General features: G+C 39.1%; 2 protein-coding genes across 7 annotated transcripts; both read left to right on the plus strand.

Moving 5' to 3' along the window:
• Positions 1 to 364: 364 nt before the first annotated feature.
• Positions 365 to 9,116, plus strand: LOC137713342 (pantothenate kinase 2-like). 4 transcript variants are annotated; one of them, XM_068452630.1, is made up of 23 exons: positions 367 to 533; positions 933 to 1,308; positions 1,841 to 2,053; positions 2,223 to 2,281; positions 2,385 to 2,501; positions 3,069 to 3,188; positions 3,277 to 3,371; positions 3,476 to 3,569; positions 3,721 to 3,852; positions 4,012 to 4,124; positions 4,247 to 4,439; positions 5,429 to 5,637; positions 5,989 to 6,033; positions 6,190 to 6,238; positions 6,510 to 6,592; positions 6,828 to 6,944; positions 7,058 to 7,121; positions 7,399 to 7,545; positions 7,646 to 7,804; positions 7,884 to 7,967; positions 8,059 to 8,253; positions 8,387 to 8,458; positions 8,603 to 9,116. In XM_068452630.1, the coding sequence occupies exons 2-23, from the start codon at positions 1,011 to 1,013 to the stop codon at positions 8,690 to 8,692; spliced, it is 2,748 nt and encodes a 915-aa protein (XP_068308731.1). In that variant the 5' UTR covers positions 367 to 533; positions 933 to 1,010; the 3' UTR covers positions 8,693 to 9,116. The 4 variants fall into 4 exon arrangements, with proteins under 4 accessions (XP_068308734.1, XP_068308731.1, XP_068308732.1 ...); XM_068452631.1 differs by having other exon boundaries at positions 938 to 1,308; XM_068452632.1 differs by lacking the exon at positions 367 to 533 and adding an exon at positions 736 to 849.
• An 868-nt stretch (positions 9,117 to 9,984) lies between these two features.
• On the plus strand, positions 9,985 to 14,375 carry LOC137712883 (serine/threonine-protein kinase ATM-like). Of its 3 annotated transcripts, none has more exons than XM_068452065.1 (3): positions 9,985 to 10,230; positions 10,466 to 14,145; positions 14,230 to 14,375. In XM_068452065.1, the coding sequence occupies exons 2-3, from the start codon at positions 10,513 to 10,515 to the stop codon at positions 14,260 to 14,262; spliced, it is 3,666 nt and encodes a 1,221-aa protein (XP_068308166.1). In that variant the 5' UTR covers positions 9,985 to 10,230; positions 10,466 to 10,512; the 3' UTR covers positions 14,263 to 14,375. The 3 variants fall into 3 exon arrangements, with proteins under 3 accessions (XP_068308166.1, XP_068308167.1, XP_068308164.1); XM_068452066.1 differs by having other exon boundaries at positions 10,466 to 13,258; positions 13,382 to 14,375; XM_068452063.1 differs by having other exon boundaries at positions 10,466 to 14,375.
• Positions 14,376 to 14,589: the final 214 nt, after the last annotated feature.

Here is a 14,589-nt window from a genome sequence, read left to right on the forward strand (position 1 = left end):
AAAAAAACAAGGTCAACTTATATAACCAGAACCATAGTAAGTGGCTCAATGGTAATAGTGGATTGAGACTCTCCAACAGACAAAAAAAAAAAAATGTGGGAGGTTACGAACAGAATGAAATTCTCCACAACCTTTCCAAACCCCAAAAAGATGAATAACCCTGAAGTACCATCACTTTTTTTTTTTTTTCCAGACTATGAACTTATAGAGCTGATAGTCATAATGGTAGTTTATGGCATATGAACCAAAAATTCAACTCTTGCATAAATCGATGCTGCGGGGCGCGAAATCAGCGCAACTCTCGCAACTCTCACGCGCTTCTTATGCGAGTAAGTTTACACCACCCAGCCCGCAAATCACAGGAGGAACCAAACAAAACCGATCACAAACCGGAGACAGACACAAAAGCTGCTGACTGCCCCACATCTCCTACAAGGAAAAGAACCAATCCTTCATAATCTCCCCTCCTAAACCCTCGTATTACTGTGTTGCTGTCTTCCCTCCTCTCGGATTCAAAGTTTCACACTTTTAAGGTCCGCATTTGATTTGTTTTTTTGTTTACATTTCCAGTTCAATCAGTTCCCTCCCACTTTCTCACCTAATCAAATTTTTTAACCTTTTTATTGTTTATTTATTTATTTATAATCTTCTGGGTCCATTTATTTCTCCCTTTTTTTTTAATTACATAATTTACATGTTTCTTCTTACCATTTGATGTAAAATTTGTCTGAGGTGGTCCAGATACATTTAAAAGCTTTATAATTTCATCCTATTTTTCACTTGGGTCCCCAAGTTCAGAAATTTTAATTGAAATATTGAATCTTGTCACAAGGGTTTTCTTCTGAATAAGTAAATAGCTTCAAAGTTTGTTAATTTAAAGCAATGTTCTTAATTGTTTCAGTCAAATTTTAATTAATTAATTGTTTATTTAGTACAGAGAAGGACAAAGTGGACACACATAGGCCAAGGGGAAGCAGTTGAGAGGTTGGGAGGGGGTGATTTTTGGATTAATGGCTGGTTTTGGAACTAGCGATATAAAAGAGAGAGAGAAGGAAGAAGGTGGTGACAAAAACATTAATACTTTAGAGTCCCATGCGGTGATTAGAACAGAAGGAGGAGAGGTTGGTCAAAGTAGTAGTGAGAGGGATATGGCTCCGGCCACCGGAAATTCGATTCACCGGTCGGGTTCCCGGCCTCAGTTGGACCTCAGCAAAGCTGCCATTCAAGGGAATTTTGAAGAGAGGGACCCCACAATTCTTCTGCCTAATCAGTCTGATGACTTGTCTCACTTGGCTTTGGACATTGGAGGTATAATTGTATTCTTCCCTTGAATCACTTGCTTTTGAAAAGTCTTTGCGGTTTTTGGTTTCTAAATTTTCTGTTTTATTGGTTAGCTTTTGGTAATTCTGGTGTTAGTTTTCAGTGCATGGGTTGTGTTTTCTTTTGTTCTCTGCTTAGCTTTTTAGATTAAAGTGATCATCTTTTTTAAGGAAAGTAGAAGTTTGATCTGTTGGAGGAAGGGGCTTGTAGCTCAGTTGGTTAAGTGCGTTCACCAATGCATGGAGATCTCGTGTTTGATCTCCCCCTCCCCCAATATGGCATGTATAAAGATATGTTTGATTTGGTGAAGAGAAAGCGAGATTATGCATGCCATGCTATATCCAGTGTGAACTGCTTATTGTGATCGTTGGTGCTATAATTTCTGGTGTTTTAAATTTAACTGTGAATTTGTGATCAGTACCTGGCTGTGTGGGATCGCATGTAAATTTTGAGTTCGAAAAAACTGTTTTAGTGTGTTTATAAAGATCGACGTTTTAAGCTGTTTAATGGTTAATGGCAGGATCTCTCATCAAGTTGGTGTATTTCTCAAGACATGAAGGCCAATCAATTGATGATAAAAGGAAGAAAACTTTGAAGGAGAGGTTGGGAATATCAAAAGGTAGTAGGAGAAGCTACCCTGTTCTAGGTGGGCGGCTTCATTTTGTGAAGTTTGAGACAAACAAGATTAACGAGTGCTTAGACTTCATCTACTCTAAGCAGCTTCACCGTGGTGGTATATTTTTCTGGATGTTCTTTTCTCTTGTTTCAGTTGTTTTATTCAATAGCCAAGCATGGTAGATTTCTCGAACTTGTATGATATTTATGCTTGAATCCTTATGTAACTGTGTCAATTTTTAGCAAAATAATATACCTGTGTTCTAAGAAAGACAAATTGTGGATAGGAATGGATGCTCGGATCTGGAATCCTGATGCCCCAACCAATGAAAGTTCCGTAATCAAGGTAATATAAGTGTTTATCGATCTTGTTATGTATTTTAGAAATCCATTATTCTGTGTATTTTTGGGGATCATACTGATATCAATGAATGAATTCTTGCCTGAAGGCTACAGGTGGTGGGGCATACAAGTTTGCGGACCTCTTCAAAGAACGGCTTGGGGTTAGTCTTGACAAAGAAGATGAAATGAATTGTCTAGTATCTGGAGCAAATTTTCTACTCAAGGTGGGTGTTGATACAAGATAACATTTTCTTATGGATTAGGTTTTTTTTCCTCCTCTTGATGTGTATTTTTGTTTGAAAATGATATGAACTTCTTGTATGTCCATTAGTTTTCCAGTAAGAACATTAAAAACTTCTAATTCTCTGCTCCTGGGTGTTGACTTTGCCTCTATCAGTAAAATTGAGTTGAGTTCATACGTTACCAAGAAAAACAAACTTTAATTTTTGGTTTTTTGTTTCACTTTATTTGTGATATTAGAGATTTTTCCTTATTCGAGAAATCTGGCATTTTGTGTTTATTTGATTTCTCAATTGCTCATATCTCTTCTTGAATATGGGAGTTCTGTCGTTTAAGTGTTGAATATATTATCGTCTGAAAAGAAAGACGGTGATTTGGAATTATCATGAGATTGTTCATTCACGGCTTGCTGATAAATTGTCTGGGTACCATATAGGGATGCCATCAAGTACTCTAATCATATTAACTTTTAGTACATTTTTGCCTTCTTTCCTCCATCATAACCATACTTCTCTAAGAGGTAATTAGATGTTCTACCATGATTCTAGTAGGCAATTCGTCATGAAGCTTTCACACACATGGAGGGTCAGAAAGAGTTTGTGCAGATTGACCAGAATGAATTATTCCCATATCTTCTAGTTAACATTGGGTCCGGTGTTAGTATAATTAAGGTAACTCTTTCTTTTGTTTTCTTTTTGTTAATTGAATTCTGGAGGCTTGTTGAGTTTATTAATTATCAATTAATCTACGTTGCTATAGGTTGATGGAGATGGCAAATTTCAGCGGGTAAGTGGAACAAATGTTGGTGGCGGTACTTATTGGGGCTTGGGAAAACTGTTAACAAAGTGCAAAAGGTTTTTTTTTTCCTTCTGATTAACTTTTTGTTGCTTTCTATTTTTCATCTCATCTCTTTCTAGAAAGTTTGTCCAGGTCTTTGACTAATTCATTCCCTTATCAGTTTCGATGAGTTGTTAGAGCTGAGTCAACGGGGAGACAATGGTGCTATAGACATGCTTGTTGGGGACATTTATGGTGGTATGGACTACTCAAAGGTATGCAGATTGTCTATTCTGTTGAGAACACTACTTTGAAGTTTGGAGCTGTAAATTAGTCAGAAATCTTGATATTGATTATCATGAATTATGCAAATTTTCTTAATCTAGTGGTGAGACTAAGAATCCCTAATCATAAAACATGTTATAGATCGGTCTATCTGCATCAACCATTGCCTCTAGTTTTGGGAAGGCTATTTCAGAAAACAAGGAGTATGAAGACTACCGCCCTGAAGATATATCACTGTCTCTCTTACGAATGATTTCTTATAATATTGGCCAGGTGTGCTCTGCAGTTACAAGATTATGCCATGAAAATGCAATTTATGTTGTACCTCTGTCGAGTACATGAAATCTAAAAATGATAACAATAATTTTTGTTCTAAAGAACTAATAGATGTGCTAATTTTGGTAGATCTGATTGGACTGTTCTGCTGTGCAGATAGCTTATCTAAATGCACTACGGTTTGGTCTGAAGCGAATATATTTTGGTGGTTTTTTCATAAGGGGTCATGCTTATACCATGGACACTATCTCCTTTGCGGTTCAGTTCTGGTACACATACAATTTTCTTATCAAGATTTAGACTTTTATTCCTCTTCTTCCTTGTCTTTGATATTGAGTATAATTTGTTTACTGTTTTATCGTAAAGTTTGAAAATATCATGTGTTTTTTAGGTCAAATGGAGATGCACAAGCAATGTTTTTGAGACATGAAGGTTTTCTGGGAGCTTTAGGTGCATTTATGAGCTATGAAAAGCATGGTCTTGATGACTTGATGGTCCATCATTTAGTTGAAAGATTTCCTGTGGGCGGTGCATATACCGGAGGAAAGATTCATGGTCCACCACTTGGGGATTTGAACGAGAAGGTAAAATGTTATCAGAGTTGAAAAGACCTGACCCCGAGCTGCTGATTCTCTGATAATAATGGATCTGGATCGTATGTTTTTCTCTTGTTTAGTTTCCGGAAGGCATGAATTCAGCTTTAATTTATCGGTCTGAAAAAAATTTAACAAGTTTAATGTCAAAATGTCCCGCAATGCATCACAGCTTTTTTCAGGGAGAGAAGCAAATTAGAGTTGGAAAATTGACTCCACTACAATGATTCTCTAGAATCACATCTTTTTATACTTTTCCAAATAAATAAATAACTGAGGCATCTTTGAAGATTAGATTATTGGAGCAACTATACAGGTGCATATATACTTTCTAAAGGCCAACTTGGCTAAAAGGCAGAAGGGTAGGAATCTATGGATGAAATACCATAAGAGCTGCTAGAGTTTGGACCATAGGAATAGGAAAGGTTGAGCAATCAGCTTCGGTTTCCATTGTTATCAAGGACCGAGCTAGGAAAGTCTGTAGGGGTGAGCTACTTTTCTTTTTCTGTTCGAGGTAGGCTAATTTTATAAAAGAAGGTTGTGCTAGTGTCAAACTAGACAACTTTGGCTTATAGAGCTGCATGCTATTTTTTGAAATTCCAAAATTTACCCTAGGCTATAGCCCACCCCAGCTTATTCTACCTCCGCCCTTGATTGTTATCGACTCTTCAGTATGTACAAGGCTACAAGCCATTGTTTTTTACTGGTCTCACCATGAATGCTCCTATATATCATTCCCTAATGAGAGGAGCTTTAATCTTATGGTACTTTAGGTCTTTGTTGTCCGGGATTTGATGTTCTTGTTCTTTTTCATGTTACTTATATCAATTTCTTTACTAGTAAAATTTGGGTTTCTTGTAAAAAAAGGGAAATGATTATACTATGCTCTGTAATGGAATTCTAGTCTTCGGACAATTTTGTCTTTTCAAGTATGTCCAAGAAATCTTAGAACTTAAGTGAGTCGGAAACCTTGATTGCAGATTTCATGGATGGAGAAGTTTGTTCAGAAAGGGACTGAGATTACTGCTCCAGCACCAATGGCTCCTCCTGGAACTACTGGACTTGGAGGCTTTGAAGTTCCTTCGTCCAAAGGAGGTACTCTCCGTTCTGATGCAAGTGCTTTAAACATTGGGGTCCTACATCTGGTACCCACGTTGGAAGTCTTTCCATTATTGGCGGACCCAAAAACGTAAGTCAACTTATAGATTTTTATTGATCACTACCCTGCGAATATAGTTGCTGGGGCCTAGATTAGATGGTAACTATACCTCTCTGATAGAGTGGAGTTCCATGATCACCCTTCCCGTATGTCCTATCCTCACAAAGTTTGTGCTTTTTGGAACTTCGACAGTTTCACTCAGTGTGTTGGTATCCTTTACAATGATACAAGTGAGACACTAATATGTTTGGTACAACCGTGGGGCACGTCTTTTACCAGGATCTGATGATTGGTGCTGAGTCTTACACTATTTTGGTTTTTTTAATCTTACACGTCCTTTTACACTAAATACTTGTTTTGTTTGTTTTTCTGATGTTACAGGTATGAGCCTAACACTATCGATCTCTCAGATCACGGCGAGTTAGAGTGAGTACATGCTGTTAGTTTTCTTTTTGCTTGGAAATCCTCAAGAGTCCATCTGCACAATGCTAGTAACTATAATGTGTTATTTGAAATTGTCTATGTCCAAGTTTATGAATGATTAGTTTGTTATGGGTAATTTGAGTGTCTTTCGTGTTATAGGTACTGGTTCACTGTGCTGTCAGAGCATCTACCAGACCTCGTTGATAAGGTAAACATAGCATCAGCTAGAGCATCTGTTTCATAGAACTCTATTTTTTTCACTGTCTAAAGTTTTATAGGCAACCAAGTGTCCGTCAGTTATAGTTAAATGTGGAAAATATTGAAAAATTCACTTTCTCTTTGGTTTTTGTTTATGCGGTTTTGCATTTCCATTTTGTTAGTGCTCATTGTGTATTTAGAATCTTCCTTGATAATATTAATGCAAACAGAAATTCAGATTGGATACATTTTCATTATTGATTTATGACTGATTATGTTAGGCAGTGGCAAGTGAAGGTGGAACGGATGATGCTAAAAGAAGGGGCGATGCTTTTGCTCGTGCTTTTTCTGCTCATTTGGCACGGTATCTATGCTATGAGAAATTATATCTAATATTTGTTGTATTATATAACATTCTGGTCTGTTATAAAGCTTGAAACTCCTGGTTCTGTGCGTCATACATGTGCGTACAAGTTTGCAATGCTATCATGTATCCTGTCTGAAACCTTTTTTTTTTTTCTAAAATAATATGTTCTTGGAGATCAATGAGATTTTTATTTGCACTTATTCCATTTAACATCTTCCAACTGGCTGTATAGGTTGATGGAGGAGCCTGCTGCATATGGAAAGTTGGGGTTGGCGAATCTATTGGAACTAAGAGAAGAATGCTTGAGGGAGTTCCAATTTGTTGATGCGTATAGAAGTATAAAACAAAGGTAAAAGAAAGTCTTTAAATAGTGTAAAAGAAGGTCTTGCCTGATGAAAGTCGTTGTTTCATATACTTAACTCGTAGTGATTCTAACCCTCTCCTGGTTTACGAATGCAACAGGGAAAATGAGGCATCACTTGCTGTTTTAGCCGATCTGCTGATGGAGCTTGACAGTATGAGTGAGGTACAATTCCTGTTCTTCATTCAATATGGTGGTTACCAAATGCCATTAAGGTATCAGTTGATATTTATCCGATTCATCTTTCATTCGGTCTTTGCAAAAGTTTAAAGAGTATGGAAGCCTAGTCTATTATGGTTGAACTGTGGTAAATATAAATTGTTGTGGGCACCTCGCTACATTTTCAGACGGTTTAGTTTGTTCCTTCCAGCACAGTTGAGCCATTCCAACTGGCACGTTTTGAACTGTTGTTCTGATCATTAGAAATCTTCTTAATTTACAGGAAGCAAGACTACTTACCCTTATTGAAGGTGTCCTTGCTGCAAACATTTTCGACTGGGGATCCCGTGCCTGCGTGGATCTCTATCACAAAGGAACGATTATTGAAATTTATAGAATGAGCCGCAATAAGATGCAAAGACCTTGGCGCGTAAGTGGATTCAAAACAAAGTTCCCTTGTCCCTTCAGTTGTTTCAAATTAATTGCCGATTGGGTATTCGAATGTAGAAGAGCTGTTAATCTTTATGCAGGTGGATGACTTTGATGTTTTCAAAGAGAGAATGTTAGGATCTGGAGATAAAAAACCTCGTCCACATAAAAGAGCTTTGCTATTTGTGGATAACGCGGGTGCTGACGTTATTCTAGGAATGCTGCCCCTAGCACGGGAACTTCTCCGACATGGAACGGAAGTAAGTTTTGCTGCCAAGGCTCATTCCGTATCTAATTAAGTTGTGCATTGAAAACATCGTAATAAGATTGATTTTGCAGGTTGTCTTGGTTGCCAACTCCCTCCCAGCTCTAAATGATGTAACTGCAATGGAGCTTCCTGAAATTGTTGCCGAATCTGCCAAGGTCAGTCCACAAGCATAATTAAGTCTTTTAACCTTTCTTTCGTATATATAAAATGATGAGGGAAAAAGAAACTGATTCTTCTAGTCAACAGCATTGTGACATTCTTCGCAGAGCTGCTGAAGCAGGAGGTTTACTTGTCGATGCAATGGTTAGCACTCTAGATGGTTCCAAGGGAAATTCATCTTCAGTTCCATTGATGGTTGTTGAGAATGGTTGCGGCGGTCCTTGTATAGACTTACGGCAGGTTAGCTCTGAGCTAGCTGCTGCTGCAAAAGAGGCCGATTTGGTATGATCCTTGTTCAAACTACTAAAACCATTGTCAAGCATTACTCATAACATGATAAACACCCGAAGAAAAAAACAGAATGAGTTAGAAAAACTCTTCGAATCATTCTATTGACTGAATACTATTCATGCAGGTTATCTTGGAAGGGATGGGCAGGTCTCTTCATACCAACTTTAATGCAAAGTTTAAATGTGATGCGTTAAAGGTGAGGATTTCAATGGTTGTCGGTATTAACCTTGGTGTGATGTTTCCGTTAGAGATAGCGAACCAAGTGAACTTTGATCCAACCTGCAATAGGATTCTAACGTTTTCTTTTACACTGCAATAACAAGAACAACTTCTAATGCAGCTTGCAATGGTGAAGAATCGAAGGCTGGCCCAAAAACTGATCCAAGGCAACATATACGACTGTGTTTGCAGATACGAACCAGTAAGTTAAAAGCTCCGGTTCGCATCATCTTGTAGCGCCCGGTTGTAAGCCATGGGAGGTCTCGATCTTAGGATACAACCGCTCGATACAAAAACGATTAAAGACTATGATTGTATGCAGATTTACAAGGACCCCGATTCAGTGGCGGGGTTAATGGTTCTCTTCTCTGTATGTTATGTATTTGTTCATTGGCATCCGAAAGGATGCGGCTTTTCGATTGTGCAAACAAAATTGACACAAAATAATGTCGTCGACAAAACTAAACTACGAAGAAAAAGAACTGAAATCGTCACCAAAGGTTATATACTGCGACCAACTAGTTTATATCTTGGAACTTTTTTCTGATTACGTAAAATCATGCTTTTAAATGTGCGGTCCTGATTTACATCCTACAGATTTTATGGATCCGCATCTTTTTCAATTATAATTCTTATAAAATATTATGGTTAGCTCTTTGTGAAGGTTATACTCCGACTAGTTTACCAAAAAAAGGTTATACTCCGACTATACTCTTATCATATTTTGATCAAATTTACGAGTTGCTCAACTATAGTTTGTTTCTACGAATTGTGATTGGAAATTCTCCCTTGATTTCTCTTAGAACATTTTCTTTTATCAATGTGAATTTGCATTAAGTTACAGGATCGACTAACCATAATAATTAGTTATTGAATTCTTATCCTTGTGAATTTACATGGTTCTAGTTGAGTAATCTCTTTGATGTTTGAAGATATTCGAGAAGAAAATTACATTGGAGGCTAATTAGTTGATGTTAAGCTACTTTATGAAATAAATGGGTCAAGCAGTAATGTTGTCGTCTTTATTTAAGCGTGTGCTATATGAGTTAACCATGATAATGTGTTATTTCTACCACACATTAGTGATAATTAATCTCCCTTTCAAGCAACCGTACGCGGCGATAATGTACTTTTAATCTTCGAATCAAACGATACGTTAAAACAGAGTCAATAACTCTAAAAATTATGGAATAAATATACATCATGCTAAAAAAGACTCAAATCTAACAAAAGTCTAGTCAGTCAGTACTATAGTCTGGTGGTATTCCTCTTCGCTTAGAAGTGAGAAGTCTTATGTTCGAATCTCGTAGATGACGAATTCAATACTAAATTAGGTTGATCATTATGTAACTTAATCAAACTTCTCTCCTACCGTAAAAATATCGATATCTAACTAAAGTCTAGAGTGCTTACGTTCTCACGTGTACTAGGAGGACGTGCAGGCCACAAAAACCACCTTTAAATACCGACATTTTGCTACAACATAGCCGAGAGCGACTCTCTCCCTCGCTCGCTCACACTCACTCACTCACTCTCTCTCTCTCTCTCTCTCTCTCTCTCTCTCTCTCTATCTCTCTCTCTCTCATTCAGTTCGATACGCATCTTTCGCCTCTTCGGCCTTTTCCCCATAGATTCCTCAAAACTTGTAACTCTCAAGGATCTCACGCGCCGACCCACCATTCCAGCTTAGGGTTCGTCTCGGATCACACAGGCTCAGCACTCATGGAACAATCATACATTTTTCTTGAGGTAATTTCATTGTTTCCTCTTCTGTAATTTCTTTCTGGTAGTTATGGGTCTTAAATTTTAAATTTTTAGAGAAGAAATTTATTTAATAGTTAGGTCTTTGCTATCATTCTGCCCTAAAAATTTTGTTTGTTATTTTTTTTTTTTTTTTTTTTTTTTTTTTTGGGTGCTGAATTTTTTTAGTGATGATAACAAAGCTTTGTTCTTTTTTGTTTATATTCGGTTTTTTCTTCATTAGGTTTGATGTTGGGAAAAATCGGTGGACTTGTTAGGAATTTGTAGACAATGGAGAGGCCAAAGACCCCAGAAACCCTAGAAGATCAAAACCCTAGTGGTAAAACCCTAGAAGGGGCATCTGAGTTGTTAGGGTGGAGTGAGAACTGTACTGGGTTGGAGTCATTTCCTGGAATTTTGGGAGGTAGTGGAGAAGGAGTTGGTGTTACCGGTAATGATGCGGCACTTGGTTATGTGGAAGGGGTGACTCAAGCGGTGGAAGCCAAGAAAGGAATCCTGGATGGTGATAAAGGAGAGGATTTGGGATTGTTGGGTATGGATGCAGTTTCTGGTATGTTTAATAGTTGCATGAATGGTGTTGGGGTTGAGGAGGCTTGTTGGCTTAATGGTGGGGTTGGTGGGGAAAATGGGGCTCAAATGGGCTCCCAAAGGTTGCCATCCGAAATAGGAAATGACATTCAGATTGATTTTGCGGAGCCACAGTCAGATGGGAACGGGAACTTAGAGGATTTGGGTGGTAATGAGAATGAAGAGGGTGGAGTTGATGTGGAAAGCGATGCTCAAATGGGTTCCCAACATTCCCTATCAGATAATGGAAATGACGTGCAGACGGATTTTGTGGAGCCACAGTCAGATGGGAACGGGAACTTTGAGGATTTGGGTGGTAATGATAATGAAGAGGGTGGAGTTGATGTGGAAAGCGATGCTCAAATGGGTTCCCAACGATTGCCATCAGATAAGGGAAATGACGTTCAGATGGATTTTGTGGAGCCACAGTCAGATGGGAACAGGAATCTCGGGAACTTAGAGGACTTGGGTGGTACTGATAATGAAGAGGATGGAGTTGAGAAGATAGCTGATGATGATGATGGTATGAATGAAGGAAAAGCATTGGGATTGAATGGGATTGACTCAGTTGGGGTTGACTCATCTAGCAAGAAGATAGAAGTTTCGGATGATGGTATATCACTGTTCGTGGATTTTAGTGGCCATCCACCAGATGATCTGCAGGTGGCAAGTTGTCCTGGATTTGCAGGTACAGAAACTGTAGAAGAATTTGGACATGATGAACAGGAGAAGGATTTTGATTATCAAGGCTATGGTTTTTTTGTGGGTGACATTGTATGGATTAAAACCAAAACCCAGACATGGTGGCCTGGTAAAATATATGATCCAGTAAATGCGTCAAAGTTTGGTGCCAGTGGGGATCCAGGGGGCTGTCTACTAGTTGGATATTTTGGGATGAGTCATGTAGCATGGTGCCATCCATACCAACTAAAACCTTTTCGTGAGTACTTTGAGCAGATGTCGGGGCAAAGCAAGGCTAGAATATTCCTTGGAGCTGTTGAGAAAGCACTCGAAGAGTTTGGTCGGCTTGTAAAATTGAATATGACTTGTATGTGTGTTTTGAAAGAAAACCACCTGTCAGCCAGTGATGCAGAATTTAACAAAGGAATTCCCATGCCTGACCTCAAATCTGGCAAACTTGGTGAATTTTCAGTTGATCATTTTAATTCTGCAGAGTTTCTTGCGCATCTCAAAAATCTTGCACTGGTTGTTTCCATGGGTGGCACACTTGATTTTGTTGTCAAACGAAATCAATTATCAGCCTTCTACCGTTCCATAGGGCACAGCCAACTGCCTATGCATCTACTCCGGGAAACAAATGATGCTGAAGATGGTGCTGATTGCAAGTCAATGGCTAAACGTAATGTCGACATTCGGGTTGGATATGGAGATACTGAGCTAGATGAAGTGTTCTTGAAAAGCACGCCATTGAATAACTCTCAGAAGAATGGAAGAAATGAATTGTTAGACAAGGTTTTTGATGGAGACCATATTGCTGATGAAGGTTTCATCTCAGGTTCAAAATTGAGGAGGAGAAAGGTGAAGAGGGATTCTGACTTTGAATATGGTGATGTTGGAAATGAGGGAATGACTGAAAAAGGCATTGAATCAAAAGAACGGAAGAAGAGCAGGTACTTGTCTTACCCGTACATAAACTTGGGACAGAAGGGATTGCCTGCTGAAATGGATGATGAGGGAGTGGCTGCAAATGTTGATGCCAGCCAGTCTAGTGGGTCGCCTTCTAATTTTAAATTTACTGGTGAGAAGTTCTGGAGAAAGTGGTATAAAAGGCTTACAGGTGAAAGTAACATATCCGGTGACCCAAACTTAATAAATGCATCTTCTGCTGAGTTGCTTTCTGAAATCTACTCTACAGCTGTCAACTGCCTATATCCGAACGACAATAAGACATTTGATTCAGTTGCCTGGTTTGTTTCTAGATTCAGGATTTCAGTATTTCATGATGAATCTATTTGTGAAGCCTATCGTAACAATATGGCTGGTCAGGAAGATGCTAACCCCAACCTGTTGGGATATAGCAGTCAGAACGAGGCAAAATCTGAACCAAAGAAAAGGAGGAGAAAGTCTAAGTTGAAGCATCCAGAGGGCGAAGACACTGCCAGCATACCAAATCTAGTTCAAAGCACTTCAACTGCTACAAAGAAAAGGGGACGACCACATCTGGGAAGATTGAAGACTAAATCCCTTTCTGGACTGTCAGATGTGAATATTGGCATCACCCCTGATAGCTTTTTGGTGCAAGAGTCGTTGGACGTACACCCTCTCATGCCCTGTGGTAAGCAAAAGAATAGAAAGATTGATGATGTAGCAAGTCCAGTGTGTCTGCAGAATAAACAAACTACAGGAATTCCAGATTTAAATGGGAACAATCTTCTACCTGGCCTTCTCGGTGATGATCAACAGGCTATTGGCACTGCTGCTTCTGAAGGTAAAGTTTTGTTAGAAAATAGGTTAGGGAGTGAAACGGCTTCAGAGCATTTGAAGTCTAATATCCCTGCTGGCTTTGTAGATGTGAATGTAAACAATGTGAAACCTGGTTCTTTGGTTGTAGATCTGCGGGTTTCTCCTCAAGCTTTGTCATGCCTGGACCCCAAACAGATTACTGGCTTACTCTCAGCTGAAACTAGGCCTGCACAGAGAAAGAGAAAGAGAAAGGAGAAAGCAGAACCAAAGCCTCCGGCTGATGGTATTCCAGATTTGAATGGAAGTAGTGCTGAATGCAACTTATTGGGAAAGGCATGTCAAGAGTTTAATGGCCTTACGCCTCCAATTAAACCAGAGCGGAAGAGGAGGAGGAGAAAAGGAGAAGCTACCGCTATGCAGCGGAAACTGGATGTGAATAATGGTAAAGCTCAGATTAATGATAAGGCTCTGGCAACTGCTCTTATGTTGAACTTTTCCCCAGGAGTAGCAATGCCTTCAAAAGATGATTTGATTTCAACATTTTGTCGGTTTGGACCTTTGAAGGAGTCGGAGACACAGATGTTGAAAGATCCTGGTAGTGCCCAGGTTGTATTCATGGAAAATGCTGATGCTGGAGAAGCACTTCGGAGTCTAGAGAAGGACAACCCTTTTGGAGGAAACCTCGTTAGTTACAAGCTCTTCCATCTTCCATCTGTGTCCAAGGTTTTAGAACCAGGATGGTCTCTCCCCACAGGTCTAGCCTCTCCAAGTTTGCCTGAAAAGGCACCTCGCCTCGACTTCATAAGGCAGAATCTTCAGATGATGACATCAATGCTGGAGAACTCAGGAGACAATCTTTCTCCGGAGATGCGAGCAAAGCTGGAGTGTGAAATTAAGGCCCTCCTGCAGAAGGTGAGCTCCATGACTGGTTCTTCTTCCTCTCTTAATTGGAATTGAAGGTTATGGAAGTCTTATATGCGTTGTCTGTAAATGTAGGGAGTGACTCCTTCGGGCAGGCTCTGTAGGTGAATTAATGTTAGAATTGGAACCTTTGTAATTTATTGCATGTAATGGCATAGGCAAATGACCTATTGCATTCGAACCTCTATGTATCTCTAGTAATTCGGCTTTTCGTTATTTCATCTCTCTCTCTCTCTCCCTCCCTCCCTCCCTCCCTCCCTTTTGTAGTGTTATTTCATCACTCGGTTCTCTCTAGTAATTCGGTTTTTTGTTGTATGGATTTTTCTTATGGTTGTGTTTGGGGTTCTTGTTTATGTTTGGGCTGCAAAGTGAACGAAGCTGAATTTAAAACAATGATGAGTTATATCACAAAGGTCGGACGATTTGGTTTTGCTG

This window comes from Pyrus communis, chromosome 13, assembly GCF_963583255.1.
Source record: "Pyrus communis chromosome 13, drPyrComm1.1, whole genome shotgun sequence".
NCBI lineage: Eukaryota > Viridiplantae > Streptophyta > Magnoliopsida > Rosales > Rosaceae > Pyrus > Pyrus communis.